This window comes from Astyanax mexicanus, chromosome 5, assembly GCF_023375975.1.
Source record: "Astyanax mexicanus isolate ESR-SI-001 chromosome 5, AstMex3_surface, whole genome shotgun sequence".
In the NCBI taxonomy this organism is placed as follows: domain Eukaryota; kingdom Metazoa; phylum Chordata; class Actinopteri; order Characiformes; family Acestrorhamphidae; genus Astyanax; species Astyanax mexicanus.
Genome location: NC_064412.1, coordinates 49,802,626 through 49,821,105, shown reverse-complemented (window position 1 = coordinate 49,821,105; position 18,480 = coordinate 49,802,626). Strand labels below are relative to the sequence as shown.

The window sequence follows — 18,480 nt, the reverse complement described above, 5'->3', positions numbered from 1 at the left end:
TCTCAGCTGTTAAACAGGGTCAGATGCTATGTACTCTGTTATGTAAAAGGATTAATAAACATCATAAGCCCAGACATTGACATACAGTAGATATTTCAGAAAGCTTGCTGCAATATCACTGTACAACCACTAGAGGGCACCAACAGACCTGAAAGTAATGCTCACTGTTTAAGCAACCATACCAGCATTAACTGCTGCAACACAAAGCAGCAAACATTCATTCATATTCCCAGCTCTATATATTTTCATAAATATTTTTTACTATTTTACTCAGTTCTAAATGTGAAACTCATATATTATATAGATGTGTTATACACAGACTAATCTATTTTAAGTGTTTGTTTTTTATTGTTGATGATTATGGCTTACAGCCAATGAAAACCCAAAAGTCAGTGTCTCTGAAAATCATATTATATTATATAAGACCAATTGGTACTTTTGGCAGTGTGCCAAGTCCTGCTGGAAAATGAAATCTGCATCTCCATAAAAGTTGTCAGTAGCAGAGGGAAGCATAAAGTGCTGTAAGTTTTTGCGGGAAAGCAAAACTGCACTGACTTTAGACTTGATAATAAAACACAGTGGATCAACACCAGCAGATGACATGACTCTCCAATATATATAACCATCACTGATTGGTGGAAACTTCACACTAGACCTCAAGCAGTTTGGACTGTGTGTCTCTCCACTCTTCCTCCAGACTCTGCTCCCTTGATTTCATAATGAAATGTAAAATTTACTGATGATCAGTGATGGTTTGGAGAGTCATGTCATCTGCTGGTGTTGGTCCCCTCTGCTGACAACTTTTATGGAGGTATTTATATTAATATGCAATGCAGAAAATAAGTCAAATTAAGAAATAAATGTATGTATGTATGTATAGAAAGAGAATAGAAAGGTCAAAATTAGAGTGTCAGTATGATTTAAATGTAATTTTCATGCAGTATCATGATAATAATATCAGGTTAGCAGATTACATGAGTGCTAAAAATATGTTTGGTCTACTGTTTCCTCTGATAAAAAAATATCGTTGAAATCCAGTCCAATCCATTGACTACCATCAGGCTGAGTGGTAGCATAGCTGTCCTTAAAATTAGAATTTGTGAGATCAAATCCCAAGTCTTTACTTTACTTGAAGCTATATTTGCATTTTACATATGGCTTTTAAAATACAATTGTAAGTGTTTTGTTATATTGCCTATTATCTCTAAAATGGTTCATTTTTAGATATTAAGATCAAATGTTTTAAACATGTTATCTATATGATAATATTCACAGGATCCAAATGTGTAAAGCTGTGTGGAGAACACTCACTTAGTGAAGTCCAGATAGGCCACATGGCCGTGGTAGAAGCCTGGTTTCATCTCTTTCCAGGACGTCACATTCTTCACAAACCTTACCTGAAAAACACAAGGAAACATTAGAAAATATACCCTACTGTCTATTTTAAAAAAAGGTTTCGGGACAACCTTTTGATATGTTGGTTTAATATGTGTATTATAATGTGTATTACAATTATTATGAACCATAAACAACGGCTGTCAACAACTATCAGAGAGTAATCCAGCTCTGAAAAACAGATATATAAACTATACATGTTTACAGAAAGTAAATCACAGTTTAAATCCCATAGCAGCTATACAGTGTATGTGTGCTAGTCTGTGATACATCATATACTTATAATTCTGTTCATTATTATTGTTATTATTCTTGATAATGCTTTAGGGTAAGTGTGATATACAGTCATATATATAGTAATAAACTGCACCCCTAGTGTAAACAGTGACATTTTATCCTCAACACACTAAACCCCGCCCCCCTGGGCTCTGCAGGGAGAAGCAGACAGGTCTGCGCAGACAGAGCAGACACTACCTCACACTCATAACACCTGCCTTCAACCGCTCACAGCCATTATTCTACACAAAGCAGATAACAGCGTCATGAATACAAATGCACACACAGGCATTCAGACACACACACACACACACACAGATACACACACAGATACACACACAGACATTCAGACACAAATGCAAGTCAAATACAAGCACACACACACACACACACACACAGGCAAATACACACAAACCTACTTATTCAGACACACAGACACCAGCATGTAGACAGCCATACAACCAAACACACACAAATAAATGTGACACACAGACACACAACATGCATTCAGTCAAACGCCAAACACACAAAGCAGCAGTCAAAAGTTTGGACACACCTTTTCATTCAATGTTTGTCTTTATATAATTTATTTGTCACGTTGTAGATTAAATTTAAAGACATGAAATTAATTAAAGGACACATTTGGAATGACAAAATAATCAATCCTCCACAATCCCATGACCTGGGCTGATTTGGAATGAGATTTGGTGGGAACTAAATAATTCAGCATGCATTCTTGTATAGCTTTAATGTCTTCAGTAATACATTTACAATGTAAAAAAATCATTAAAAAAAAACCACATTGAATAAGGACAGGTACAACACAAACACACACACACACACACATTCACACACTAATAGGAACATCACAGCAACAATTCGGAATACCCCTCAATCAACCACTTGGGATACACCAGCACCCACCTAGCAACACCACAGCAACCACTTAGCAACACCATAGTTAAGAGACTTTTTTTTTTTTCCTCATCTGTGGTTGATGTCCTACAGCAATGACCTAGCAACTATATAGTGACATCAGCAACCACAACAACCACTGGAGACAGCACAGCAACGGCCTAGCAACCATACAGTGACACTGACAATCACAGCAACTATCTGAGACAGCACAGCAACAGCCTAGCAACCATTAACAATGCTGGCTGCTGCCACCATTCCACCTCCCACTAACCAAACCACGCTCTACTATTCCTCACTTTTCCTCTTCCTGTTCTTTTGGACACATATTTTCTTAAGCACTTGTTTGTACAAAGAGCGGCGTTATCAACTGAAATTAAGAAATGCTAGTGCATCTCAAAAAAAGTACAATATCATTGAAAAGTTACTTTATTGCAGTAATTCAGTTCTAAATGTGTATATTATATAGATTTATTACACATTGAACAATCTATTTTAAGTGTTTATTTCTTTTATTGTTGATGATTAGGGTTTACAGCCAATGAAAACCCAAAACTCAGAGTCTCAGAATTTTTTTATATTATTGAAGCGTGATTGGTCCTTTTGGCAGTGTGGGCAGTGTGCCAAGTCCTGCTGGAAAATGAAATCCGCATCTCCATAAAAGTTGTCAGTAGCAGAGGGAAGCATGAAGTGCTGTAAGATTTTGTGGGAAAACAAAACTGCACTGACTTTAGACTTGAAAATAAAACACAGTGGATCAACACCAGCAGATGACATGACACTCCAAACCATCACTGATCATCAGTATATTTTACATTTCATTTGTAAATCAAGGGAGCAGAGTCTGGAGGAGGAGTGGAGAGACACACAGTCCAAACTGCTTGAGGTCTAGTGTGAAGTTTCCACTATCAGTGTTGGTTAATTTGCATAGGAAACTCACAGACCAATCACATACACTTCACAAATCACAAGTGATCCTTTCAGCCAATCCAATGTATGCATTGTGATACCTTTTATTATTGAATTAAGCCAAGGTGAGAACAGTTTTCCATTCTAGTGCACCTTTAATGTCCTACTAATTATTTGATCCTATTTTATATGTCCTTTAAATACATATTACCTAGAATATAGACCCTCACAGTTTAAATAGTAGTGTACGTTTGGGTTATGAGGAAATTATGCAAATTATGCAGGCTTTTTGCTGAACTGTGCTTTTATCAAAGCACAAAAGACCACACACACACTCACACACACACACTCACACACTTCCATAAGCCCAGTGAGTCAGTAACACTCCAGAGTGTGGTGTTCAGTAGCTTTGTGATACTCTGTACCGGGACACTGTAATAGAGTGTGTCAGTTCTGAGTTCTGGAGGTGACCCAATCAGCCGCTACAGAAGAAATCGGCTCGCCTGGATCAGTGAAAATGGTGCATCAGCACCTTTGCAGTACCGGGGCTTCAGTATATATTTGGAGATTTGTTTCTTAATTATATGAAGTCTAAGCATATTTAAAAATGGATAGCCTATTTTGTAGCTCTGCAGGGATGATGAACAAACACAGAATAGCTGAGCAAACCTGAACGCACTGATTCTGAGACTAATTCAGAGTTTCTGTACTTTTATCTCCAGTTAAAGTAGAGCTGAGGGATAGATATAAGGATATAAAGGGGTCTAGGATGGGGGACGGGGGTCACTGTACAATGCACAGAATATAGAGTATGTGCTTTTAGGGTAAATATTATAATTTCATAAGCATGTGAGCCACCTGGAAACCTTTAAAACTTTAATGACTTTCTCAAGAAAAAAAAAAATATATATATATTTTTTATTTTAGATGACACCTTCTTTATTCTTTATCTCATTGAAAAATATAAAATAATTGGAGTTTTTTTTTATATTCTACCTTTATCATCTTATCAAATTATGGTGGAATGGACAAAGAGGAGTGCATTGCCATTTATGTGTGTGCAAGCATCAGGTGTTCAATTATTAGTTCTAAATATTGTAAATTGTGGTTTCACTCAAAAATTAAACAGACCAGGGCACCAAGTGTTGCAGTGGGCTAATTCTTGCCACTATGAATCCTGTTCATGCAGTTTGCCATCAGCTACCGGAGCCCTGAGAGAGCACAATTGTCCTTGCTCTCTCTCTCTGGGTGGGTAGATGGCGCTTTCTCCCCACATCACTCCAAAGGGTGATGTCGATCAGCACAAGGCATCTGTGAGCTGATGTATCAGAACCGAGTCACTGCGCTTTCCTCCGAGCGCACTGTGATGCTACAGTTCTTGGCAATGCTGCATCAGTAGCAGTTAGAAAAGAGGAGGAGTCTGACTTCACATGTATCGGAGGAGGCGTGTTCTAGTCTTCACCCTCCTGGTTTTGGGGCATCACTAGTGATTGGGGGAGTTCTAATGAGTGGGTTGAGTAATTGATCATGTAAATTGGGGTTTGCCTGGATCCTGAAACAATAATTTACAAAAAATATGTAAAAAATATACAATTTGAAAATCGATGGCTTAGTGATGAGCCATGATGAACAGTGCTGGTCTCCTCACCTGGTCCTGCAGGGACATGACGGGGTTGTTCTTGGTGGTGTTGATGTGCAGGACGTGGAAGCGGTTCTTGCCGCAGAGGTCGTAGGCGATGTTGGTGAAGGAGGTGCTGGCGGTTTTGGGCACGCGGTTGTAGATGATGACCAGATCATCACTCTCAGGCAGTGCTGGCCAGTCCCGGACCACATCACGAGTCTGCCTCTGCTCCACCTCCCGCACCTCATGCCTGGCGATGGTGCGCTCTGAGAGTAAGAGAGAGAGAGATAAAAAATTATGTCAGTGTGATTTAGAAGTATAACTGGACAAAAGATCCCCAAACACTGTTAATGGTCATTAATTACTCATTATATACTCGTTAACCATATTAGACAACCTTGGTTTTCATGTTGTTTCTTTTTTAATTTGGGGCAAAACACAGCAAAGATGTGATCTCATTGGCATCAGCATCAACATCAGTGTCGTAGCCTTTAGCTTCAACACTCAACTTCAACATTTTCATTAAAGTATCTCCCTTGGTATGAAGAGCAGAATCTCCAAAGCAGTAGAGAATCAGCATAAGAAAACTCAGTAACTCAAAGTTAGAGCCTAGAGTGCTTTCTCTATTTAGTCCAGTTAAATGGACTCTTAAATGGGTTCTTTTGGACCCTTGTCCACCCAGGTGAGATTATGAGGATTGGCTTATGAGTCTTTTTTAACTGGACCGAATAGTGAAAGCACTCTGCAAAGAACTAGTCCCTAGTCCAACCCAACCATCACCATACAATCCTCATATTTGTGCTAAACTGCTGTTCAGGTGCTGTTTAACCTGATTAATTACCCAGATAATAAAGAAACCCATAAGTCCGTTTTAACTGGACCAAATAGTGTAAGCACTCTACACAAAACTAGTCCCTATAGCTAACTCTGGAGGGGTTTTATTTATGATGAGAATGGGATTTGACCTTAGTCCTACCCAACCATCAGCATACAATCCTCATGTTTGAGCTAAATGCCTCCACCATCTACACTGAACTATGTGCTAGTCCAGAACACACAACCTTCCTCCTGTATTTACTTAAACAACAGCTCTGACCAGCAGAGACAACGTGCTCAGGTAGGCTGTTGTGACGCATTCTGTTGCACTTGCAATTTTCTTTGTGTGTGTGAGTGTGTGTGTGTGTGTGAGAGAGAGAGAGAGAGAGAGAGAGAGAGAGAGAGAGAGAATGAATGAATGAATGATGAAGGAATGAATAAAGGGGATAGTAAATGGTAGAGGGAGAGTATAAGAGAGAGATAGAGAGAGAGTATAGGAGAGAGTAAAGGAGAGAGAGAGAGAGAGAGAGAGAGAGAGAGAGAGAGAGTGAGACGGAGAGAATGAATAAATGAATAATGGGGATAGTGAACAGTAGAGAAGGAGAATAGGAAAGAGAGAGGGAGAGAGACAGAGAGAGAGAAAGAGAGAGATAGAGAGTATATAAGTATATATATAAGTATAGAGTATAAGGGAGAGACAAAATGAATAAAGGTAGAGAGAATGAATGAATGAATAAAGGGATTAGAGAACAGTAAAGAGAGCGGATAGGAGAGAGTGAGAGAAAGAAATAGAGAGAAAATGAATAAAGAGAGAGAGAGTATAGGAGAGATAGATAAAGAGAAAGGGAGAGAGAATGAATAAAGTGAGAGAGAGAAAGAGAGAGAATGAATAAAAGGAGTGAGAGAGAGAGAGAGAGTGAGAGAGAAAGAGAGTATAGGAGAGAGAGAAAAAGAGAGAGAGAGAGAGAGAGAGAGAGAGAGAGAGAGTATAGGTGATAAATCCGGCGGGGCTGAAGGTGTGTTAAAGGCTCCCTCCAGGCTTGTTCAGCTCGGTGTTGATTTAATGAAACTGTGCCGGGAGAGCGGTGGCGGCGGGATGAAAAGCTGCAGTAATGGAAAAAGAAGGAGAGGAAATAAAGCAGGTGGCGTTAGCACTCACACCAGCGGCCACGCCGCGGCCCTCACACCGCCACTCTGCTTTATGGACTCTGGCTCGGAGGTATAATCAGTTCTTAGGCTGTATTAAGTTGTCAGAGGGGGGTTTGCTACATACAGTGGTATAAATTCACCCCACAGCCCCCCATCACAGCCCTCCACAGCCCCCCACTATCCTCCCCTCCAGTGGCTCTCCAGGCTGTGGGAAACAGCTGGAGCTGAATATCTCCTCACGGCTATTGAGTGTTTTTGAGGATTTACGTTTAAGGCGATTCACGCTCCTGATCATCCACTCACACTTCACTCTAAGCAGTTTATCATCTTTCTATACCTTATAATTTATTGTCCTGATGGACAGTTCTGGTGGAAACAGGAGAGTTGAGGTGCACATTGAATTCTGCCGTGATTTGATCAGCCGTGGTTTTATGTTTTTGGATACAATCCGGGTTAACACCCGAACATCCCTTTCAGACAGCTTCCTCTTACAGCGTCCACAGTTAATCCTGTTGGATGTGGTTGGTCCTTCTTGGTGATATGCTGACATTACCCTGGATACCGTGGCTCTTGATACATCACAAAGACTTGCTGTCTTGGTCAGAGATGCGCCAGCAAGACGTGCACCAACAATTTGTCCTCTTTTGAACTCTGGTATGTCACCCATAATGTTGTGTGCATTTCAGTATTTTGAGCAGAACTGTGCTCTTACCCTGCTAATTGAACCTTCACACTCTGCTCTTACTGGTGCAATGTGCAATTAATGAAGATTGGCCACCAGGCTGCTCCGGTTTAGCCATAAAACCTCCCACACTAAAATGACAGGTTTTTCAACCCCTGTAGATGCACATTCACATAGACCGGGGGAGGGGCTAAAACAGACACATTTAAAGTTGTCAAAATCTGAACTGAAAATGTTGGACAAACGTAAAAGCAAACGCTACGATGAAATGAATGTGAAATTTAGGATTTTAGGAATCCCACTTGGTGTGATTTACTTTCCCAGAATTTTTTGCAAAAAAAAATGTATTTAAGCCACCATTATAATACAAATAAAACAATATAACAATACTGTAACTCATTACTTTTTAAGAACAACAATCTTTAAATTATTAAAGGTATTTAGACATTGAAATCGTAATTAAACAACTTTAAATATCCTAAAAATACATTAATAAGCCAAATCTTAAATAAATACTAGGCAAACAAAATAAAACTTTTTTAAACAAACTTTTCAAAATAATTTAATTATAATTAAGGTTAATTAAGGCTCTCTTCACTAGATATTTAATTTCTCATGTCCATATATCACACATTATATGATAATGTTTAGTATTAAGTAAGTATAAGGTTAATAATGTAATTATTGTTAAGGGCATGTCATCTGGATGTACTTTTTGTGCCCTAAAAAGCAAAAGAGGACATGTGCAGGAAAAAAACAAAGGCAATTTGTTGACTAAACATGTTGTGCTAAATGGCAAAACACAAATAAGATAGTTCATGCTTAGCTGTGACAGAAGCACACAAATCATTATTTAAAAGTTCTCACATCTCCATCATCTGCTAACTTATTACAGACAGTAGGTAGGTACAGATCCCTACCTCAGAAAAAGTCTGCTGTCTAACCCTGCTGTGTACTGTCTGAGTTTCTCAACCAGCAAACCAAAATGTCGAATATCGAACTGATCTAGTGGGTGGGGCTCTGGTGGTTGTTGAAAGGTGAGGGGTAGTGCCATTCAAATAGATCAGTGAAGCATATGATTTCTGACACACCAAACTCTTTCAACTCAAAGAAAATGGAATGAAAAGCCAAAAATCAGTGTCTCAAAAAAAATGAGAGAAAATTTTAATATTATATAAGACCAATTGGTACTTTTGGCAGTGTGGGCAGTGTGCCAAGTCCTGCTGGAAAATGAAATCCACATCTTCATTCCTCCAGACTCTGTTCTCTTGATTTATAAATGAAATGTAAAATTTACTGATGATCAGTGATGGATTGGAGAGTCATGTTTTCTGCTGGTGTTGATCCACTGTGTTTTATTATCAAGTCTAAAGTCAGTGCAGTTTTGTTTTCCCACCAAATCTTACAGCACTTCATGCTTCCCTCTGCTACTGACAACTTTTATGGAGATGTGGATTTCATTTTCCAGCAGGACTTGGCACACTGCCCACACTGCCAAAAGTACCAATTGATCTTATATAATATAATATTCACATTTTCTGAGACACTGATTTTTGGGGTTTTCATTGGCTGTAAGCCATAATCATCAACAATAAAATAAATACATGCTTAAAATAGATCACTCTGTGTTTAATACATCTATATAATATACGAGTTTCACATTTTGAACTGAATTATTTAAATAAAAAGTACCTTTCTTAATGATATTCAAATTTTTTGAGATGCACTAATATGTCCCCTTTAATAAGTATTGCCAAAGCATTCACGAATCACGTACAATAGTACATCTACAGACAATAACAGCTTTTCTGTTCTCATGACTGAACGCAGGATTTAATGATGCAGGAAGTAAACAACCATGTGATCAGTAAACAGCTCCAGCTCCTGCTTCAGCTATCGGTCCCCGCTGACCCGTTTACTGAAGAGGCTACGAGTGCTCTTCTGCTCAGTACGAGTGTTTAAAACGAATCCGTCCCCCCGCCAGAGTTCACCCGAGATCTCCACAACAAAACAACAGGCCTCTAGTGGGCTTTCAGAAGCGGAGGAGCTCCTGAAGACCCCCACGAGGGCCGCGGCGGCCAGCGCCGCTACTTCACCAGTAAACACCCTCACAGAGCAGGCTGTATTATCCCAGAGTGTTCTCCAGCCTGAAAATAGAACACATCAAACACACAGCGGGCCATCTGCAGTCCGACTACACTCTCCAGTCTCCACCAGCCTCTGAACCTTTACTGACTGTAGCTTTATTCCATCATAAAACCTCCAGACTGAGCTGAACCCTGAGGCTGAACCGTGCAGGATTTAAACTCAGAGGAACAGCAATCAGAAATATCCCAAATCAAAGCTACAGGCACACGGAGAAATAAAATATTATAATAACTGTGAAACCACCGTTTTCTACTATTTTCAGAACCAGAAAGGAGTCAATAAACCAATAAACCAATCAATAAACCAATAGCAGCTGCTCTAAAGTAGGGGTGTGCCATATCATATCATATCATATCATATATCGTGTACAATAATATTGTCAACATTTTTTAATATCGTGAACAATATTAATATTATTATACCCTGAAATATCGTGCCATATCACCCAGCCCTAATAATCACATCAGGATGCTACTTTTTTTTACTGTTTTTAGCGAAAGAAAAAAAATCACACTGTTCTCATTGTTCTAATTTCCCATTATATATCTACTAGAGACAGATTATATCTGTCCAGATATTTGGAGTGCATTATTAATATCATGACATATCTGAAAAATTCTTGTTTTTTTTTTATATCTTTATTTTTAATAGTTTGGCACTTTTGCGTGTTGACCTGCAGGTTCCCAATGTGAAGCTATGCCAGCAGCTAATTTAATTCTTTATTCTGTTTATTGTTGAGGTAAAAGTCAGGTTTATGGGGGCACAGTGCGCACGGTGCTCCTGCTTGGTTATACAGGAGGTTTTAATCAGTCAGTGGCGCACCCGTATTTCCTGCCGCCAAGAGGGAAACATGACAGAAATTTACCAGAACACACGTCACTTCAAAGCCACTACGTCCAGTGGCGTAAATATATTTCTAAACTCCGACGATATTTTACCGGAGCAGGTGCAAGGCGTGAAAATAGACTGTTGACGGGGTGTAAGACAGCAACGAGAGTCCTCAGTCTAACCATAAGAGGGCATGGGAATTGGGGATGAGGTGAGGTTGTGATCCTCCAACATCCTAACCTCTGTAATGCTTATTTAGTTACTGAAAGCAATCAAATCATTCCCTGGCTACTCCAACAAAAGCAGGATCCACTCTATTGATGATGATGAGCAGCTGTCCCAGTGCTTTTGTTTGTATAGTGTACATCACCCTGAAAAGCACATGCCGAGAACACAGGACAAAACGCAGCATCACCAGGATGAGCACGCAGAGCCATCTGGACTTTATTTGTTATGAACAATTTCAGTTTATCATGCCACCAGATGCCAGAAACCATTAGGACGAGAGCACGGGAGATTAGTCATTTTCCTGCAGCTCAGAGGAGCAGTGAACGATCTCACCGGAGCTGATAAAAACACAGCCTGAATCTGAGTGAAGGCCATTCTCACTCTTTACACCCGTCTGAGAATCGCCAGCTCCAATCCTATCACTTCACACCAGACCCGCTCTGCCTGCAGCCGTTCAGCAGATACCGCAGACACACGCAGGCTTTACCACCGTCACAATCGCAAGTGTGTACAACCGGCATTCAGTGCCAGCGCTCTGCTCGCCTCGGGCACCAAATAAAATAAAGAGGCTTCAGTAGAAATGAAGAGATTGTTTCCTAAATCTTAAAAACCAACAACCAGATCCTCCCTCATCCTCCTGTCTAACAATAGATAAAAGGCCGGATGCAGTGCACTTACACACACACACACACACACACACACACATTGTACACACACTGTAGTCAAAAAGTACTAGATTCACTCATCACTTTCCCTTCAGCCAAAAATAATATTCTTCTTCAACACAGTATAATCATTTGCCCGATAGTACTTTTTTTTCATAATTCAAAAATGATCTGCATTGTACATGAATTACGAGATTACAAGAAAAAAAAACATATGGAATAATTTATTAAACAAAAAAAAGTACTAAACAAACCAGAATATATTTTATATTTTATTATTTTTGCTTAGATGACAGCATTTCACATCTCAGCTGGATTTTCTCATTCAGTTTTATGAGGTAGAGTCACCTGGAATTCAGGCTTTCAGTTAACAGCTGTGCTGAACTCCTCAAAAGGTAATTACTTGAATTTATTGTCTCTTAATGGGTTTGAGAGCATCAGTTGTAAAGTTGTGAAGAGGTAGAGTTACAGGTATACAGTGAATAGCTCTATTTGAGTAATGTTGAGTAAAGTTTCCTTAAGTGCAGTCTCAAAAACCACCAAAAACATTATGGTGAAACTTTAGGCTTTAGGAACTGGTTTAGAAAAGCACCAACAAAAAGAAACACGAAAAATACAAGTACAAAACTCTTTCTGTTTATTGGTCAGATGTGTGTGTGGCAGGAGCAAGAACCTCCCCTACACCACTCTCCCAGCGGCCTTTATTAACATTTCTGATAGTCTGACATTAAGGGATGTTTAAGTGTTAATTTTACCTAGCACTCAGTGCTATATCTTTATAACTAAGGCTGTATCTCTGAAAACATTTTGTCCTTTTTTGAGTTTTAGAGCTGTAAATTTGACTGTGGGGGAAAGGCAGGTAGCGTTCTCTGCTGCAGTGCTCTTAGCCAATCAGAGGAGAAAGGTTTGCGTGTATGAATATTCATGAGCAAGAGCAGAAATCCTGTCTTTAGAAACACCTGAGCACTTTATTACGCACAAAAAAACATCTAACAATACATTTATTCAAACTAGAAACCACAACTAGACATTTTAAAATGAATGAAAAAAGGATGGAATGAGAACTTTAATATCGATAATAATTGTCTGGCTAATAAATCAAGTTAAACTGCACCTGAACAGCTGTTTAGCTGAAATATGAGGAATGTATTTGATAGTTGGTTCGGGTCAGATCGTATTGAGATCGGATCATGTTCTCACCACAAACAGAGCTGCTCCAGAGTTGGTTTGGACCAGGAACATGACCATCTCCTATTTGGGGCCACCCAAATGTGATGTGTTTTTTTTTTTTTTTCCACACCTGTTGAAACAAACTGAACAAATATGCTGGTGTGAAAATACCCTTACAGTCATTTAAACTCCATTGGCAATATGAAAGGCAATGTGATAAAATTAAACAAGCACCACTTCTGTACACTTAAGGAGCACACTTAACTGTGGTTTGAGGTGAAGCGTTATTTATGTGCTTTTGTTAGTAGCACTCTGCCATGGCACCGGACCAGGAAAAAAAATGTCTGGCTATAAATCCAGTCTAAAGAAATAAATAGCACGAAGAGAAAACAATCAGGCTGTTTAATTAATAAAATGTAATACAGAATATTGTAAATAATTTTCCATATTTCAAATATACAGAAGACTTCAGGAACTTTCAGGAGAGGTGAGATGTCAGTAGACTAAATAAAATCCAAAAGGCCAATATCACTAAAATATTCTGCATATTTACAACGATCAATACCACAAATACTCAAATTCAAAGCACATCCATCATACAGAGGATTTATCTCCAATGCTGGAATGAATGTGATAATGTGCATCTTTACTTAAATTTCATTTTTATACAATGTGAACCATATGAAACTGGGCTAGTGGAAGAATATAAATCAATGCACAGAACAGCTACCTACCTGCTTCAAAACTGCAAATCTGACTTGATAAAATTCCCTCTGAACAAAAACACCACCTACACACTCCAGCACATTCTTCTCCAGCTCGCTGCATCATGATCACTGCCTATCACAGCCCGCTGAATCTCCATATCACGCTCAGACACGCAGGCCTCACACAAACACATTCTGCACACATCTGACTGATGTTTGTTTATGGCCTATATTTAACATCCTGCTCTGATTCTGTATGTTTCTGAAAAAGGAAGCAAAGGACTAGCAAATATTCGTAAAATGCATATAAAGATATATATATATATATATATATATACAGGCTATATACTAGTGCATCTCAAAAAATTAGAATATGATTGAAAAGTTACTTTATTTCAGTAATTCATTTTAAAATATATAACTCATATATTATACAGATGTATGACACAGAGTGATCTATATTAAGCGTTTATTATAAAATTTTAATATAAGACTAATTGGTACTTTTGGCAGTGTGAGCAGTGTGCCAAGTCCTGCTGGAAAATAAAATCTGCATCACTATAAAAGATATCAGCAGAGGGAAGCATGAACTGATGTAAGACTTTGTGGGAAAACAAAACTGCACTGACTTTAGACCTGATAATAAAACACAGTGGATCAACACCAGCAGATGACATGTCTCTCCAAACCATCACTGATCATCAGTATATTTTACATTTCATTTGTAAACCAAGGGAGCAGAGTTTGGAGGAAGAGTGGAGAGACACACAGTCCAAACTGCTTGAGGTCTAGTGTGAAGTTTCCACCATTTAGTGATGGTTTGGACCTCAAGCAGCTTGAACTGTGTGTCTCTCCACTCTTCCTCCAGACTCTGCTCCCTTTATTTACAAATGAAATGTAAAATTTACTGATGATCAGTGATGGTTTGGAGAGTCATGTCATCTGCTGGTGTTGGTTCACAACTATTGAAGGCCATTCTCATATGATCACATTTCACGTTGGATCATAATCCAGTTCCATAAACAAGAGAATTACATGGTTTAGACCTGCTTACTTTTTGCACTATAAGGTGCACCGAATTATAAGGCACACTACAAATAAATGTCTATTTTCTGGTTTATTTTCATACATAAGGCACACTGGATTATAAGGCACATTATGCGACACTACTAAGGAACAGGGGAGTCACCATGTTTTCCTTCTAACTCAGCAGGTCTCGCTGCTGGTTGGTGGTGTCCAGGTACATAAGTTAAGTAAAGCTAAGTTAGGGAAACAAAACTTAATTAAAAAAAAAAAAAAAAAAAATCACCTTTCCAGCAAAAGAGCAAGTGCTTAGTGTGGTTAATGCAAATGAGGTTAGCAACAGGCTACAGGCCGATAAAACTCACCTTGAAAGTGTTGAAAGAGCAAGTGCTTAGCACGGTTAGCAGCTAATGCTAATACTGCTCCAGCAGTGCTAGCTGGGGTTGGCAGCAGGCTGAGATTTGACTCACTTCTGAATGGCGAAAGAGCTTAGCTTAGCACTTAGCATGTTTACTAGCTAATGCTAATGCTGCTCCAGTCTCGGTGCTGGAGAACTAAACTGAACCACACCCGATTATAACGTGCACTGACGATTAATGGGAAATTTGAAGAATTTGAAGCGCGCCTTATAGTGTGAAAAATACGGTAAAAAATAAAATATTAATATCAAAAAGTAAAAAAAAACAATATTCTCACAATTTTGGACAGACATAAAGCATACATCGATCATTCATAACATTAAAAGCACCTGCCTATTACACGTCATAAGAAAGAAAGAAAGAAAAAGCAGTGTATACATTGATTTTAAAGGCTAACTGCTTTCTAAGATAAAAAGGTTTAAATAAAGATGAATAGTTGACATCACATATCCCACAGACCAGTGCAGTGTTCTTCAGCTTCTATGGAACATGCCAAAAGTCATGGGACACTAGGAAATACTAGTTCCTGTCCCTGTACATGGCTTTTGGCATGTCTTTTGTGTATATTGTATATCAGACATCTTAACAGGTGCCACAGGAATCTGATAATAATCAACACTAATAAACACTTTCCCTGTGAAGTCAGTGTTTTTAATGTTATGGCCGATCCCTGTATGCGCAGTATTTTAATGAAGACGTGTTCTGAAAGGAGACACGGTGACATACGCAACAGGAAGGATGATGAAGGCCTTTCCCAGTCATCTGTCTGGATCATTTTGTGCTCTCTCCCAGTACAGCAATTACCCCGAGCTCCTGCCTGTAATGGACTCATCTGTCTTCAGCAGAGAACGCCCACCAGTGCATAAAATAACCGCCTTTAAAACATTGATCAAGCCTTAACAAGCTGCTGTATATCACTCTCACCCTGACTGCACTCTCTATTTCTCTCCCTGAGTGAGAGACATCTATTCATTCTATCTCTAGGCAAAGCCTTGCAACTCATGGTGCATCTAAAAAAAAAATCATTGAATCAAAATTGAAATTGAAAAGTTACTTTATGTCAGTAATTCAGTTCAAAATGCGAAACTCATATATTACATAGATGTATTACACACAGAGTGATCTATTTTTTATTTTTTTATAATTTTATTTCTAAATTTTCACATTTTCTCCTCAATTTATGTAGCCAATTACCCAACCCACTCATTAGGACTCCCCCCATCATTAGTGATGCCCCAACTGGGGTGCCACAAACGATTATTTTTATAGTCGACTAATCACCGATTATTTTTTATGATTAGTCGACTAATCGGATCATACGTTAATTGAATATAAAACACAGTTTATCACAATAGAATGCAGCTGCTATTATACAACCATCATTAGATTTCAGCTATATGCTAACTAAAAATAAAAACAATTAAAATCATAGTTCATTAAACCTTTAATGAAATATGCAGCTTGTTGTAACAGACAATTATTTTACTGTTTAGCATAAAGTGTAAACAACTGTGTAAAATAAGGATAAGGCACTGGCATTTATGAAACATCTCAACTGTGAGGTTGTTTGAACTATTATGAAAAAAAAGTATATTAATAAAAAATGCCTCTCTGTCCAGATATTGTGTACATTTCCGTCTCTGTCGCACTCAGTGTGTCTTTAGTTTCTGCCCGATCTTGTTTTTCTGCCAGTTCTTGGGCTCCCTATCTCTTTATAAAGGCGTTTTTCCCCGTCCGCGTCCCAATTCACTAGCCAGGGCAGCGGTCTGCACAGATCTGATTGGCAGAGGAGAGCGTTTGGTGATTTTACACCACACATGACTGATCTGTGAGTTTACTGCACCGAAAAGCACTGAAAACAGAAGCCACTGTCAGAATGAAATCCTTCTCTGTAGTTTATCGGTTTGGGACGGCATTTGTGACAACGTCTGGGTCCGGATCCGGATCGCGGTCCGCCTATTAGTGACCTCTGTTTTAAAGCTATCAAGATGAGTAAGTTAAGTACTAAGTTAACGCTCTGTTTACGCTAATTTTAGCAGCTAAATAGCAATTTAGCTTCTTCGTCATTTAATCAGCCACAACAGGCCTCCTTTTCAGGTGCTCGTGCATCGCGGTTGTGCTGCCGAGGAAGGCAAGTTCTTCATTGCAGATATTGCATTGCACGCGTTTCACTTTTATTTTCTTGGTGATCCCACACTTTTGAGTTCTGTAGCGGGGTAGCCATGAAACCAGAGCCTGTCTGTATAATGTCCTGAGATGTCGTCCACTACCTACCCCGGTTTCCACTACTGCGCATGTGCGTCCAGGACAGAAAGGCAGTCGCAGCAGTTTGGAGAGAAAAACAAAGAAAAAAAAAAACGACTAATCGACTATTAAATTAGTCGTCCACTATTTTAATAGTCGACATAATCGTGACTAGTCGACTAATCGTGGCAGCCCTAGCCCCAACACACCAGGAGGGTGAAGACTAACACATGCTTCCTCTGATACATGTGAAGTCAGCCACCGCTTCTTTTCGAGCTGCTGCTGATGCAGTATTGCCGAGCAGCATCACAGCGCACTCGGAGGAAAGCGCAGCGGCTCGGTTCTGATACATCAGCTCACAGACGCCCTGTGCTGCGGACATCACCCTAGGAGTGATGTGGGGAGAGAGCGCCATCTACCCACCTGGAGGGAGCAGGGCCAATTCTGCTCCCTCGGAGCGCCGGTAGCTTGATGGCAAAGCTGCATGAGCGGGGGTTCGAACCTGCGACCTCCTGCTCATAGTGGCAGCGCTTTAGAGCCTAGAGTGCTTTATAGCCAATGAAAACCCAACATTCACTGTCTCAGAAAAGTTTAATATTATAAAAGACCAATTGGTACTTTTGGCAGTGTCGGCAGTGTGCCAAGTCCTGCTAGAAAATGAAATCCACATCTCCATTAAAGTTTTCAGCAGAGGGAAGCATGAAGTGCTGTAAAATTTTGTGGGAAAACAAAACTGCACTGACTTTAGACTTGATAATAAAACACAGTGGATCAACACAATGTCTCTCCAAACCATCACTGATTGTGGAAACTTCATACTAGACCTCAAACAGCTTGGACTGATTGATTTCCAAATTAAAGGTAATATTTACTGATGGTCAATGATGGACTAGTTTATGTGTGTAGACCAGCTAAACTGTCAAACTCAAACAAAAACATGCATAGTGCTGGTCAAACAAAAATGTAATAGACAAACTATAAATCTAGGAAAAAATCTGCTTTGCTTCTGGCCCTTGAGCTGTAAACTCAATGAAGGCGGTCTGAGACTCTCGACTTGGTTTGGGAAAAGGGGGCAGGGCTACTAAATGAGTTTGTGAGTCTGGCTCTTAATTTCTTAATTTCTATAGAACTGAAACGTATCAATTCATTCTATCTCTATGATCCTATGAGGACTACAGTTTATTTGAAAGCATTAAACAGTTCACATTAATCTAACATTAATGGTAGCTTTCTGTGCACTGTAGCAGAAACCAGGCTAAACCAGGAGGGTCAATTATACCTGTCA

The 18,480-nt window shown here is 39.3% G+C and overlaps 1 protein-coding gene across 1 annotated transcript in view; it reads right to left on the bottom strand.

The window, feature by feature from the left end:
• Positions 1-18,480, bottom strand: part of hs2st1b (heparan sulfate 2-O-sulfotransferase 1b) — a 113,411-nt gene that overhangs the window by 4,094 nt on the left and 90,837 nt on the right. Inside the window, exons 2-3 of the mRNA XM_049479321.1 lie at positions 5,144-5,382; positions 1,312-1,397 (exon numbers count right to left, since the gene is read on the bottom strand). Coding sequence (XP_049335278.1) covers positions 1,312-1,397; positions 5,144-5,382 — 325 coding nt within the window. The remainder of the gene's footprint in view (positions 1-1,311; positions 1,398-5,143; positions 5,383-18,480) is intronic.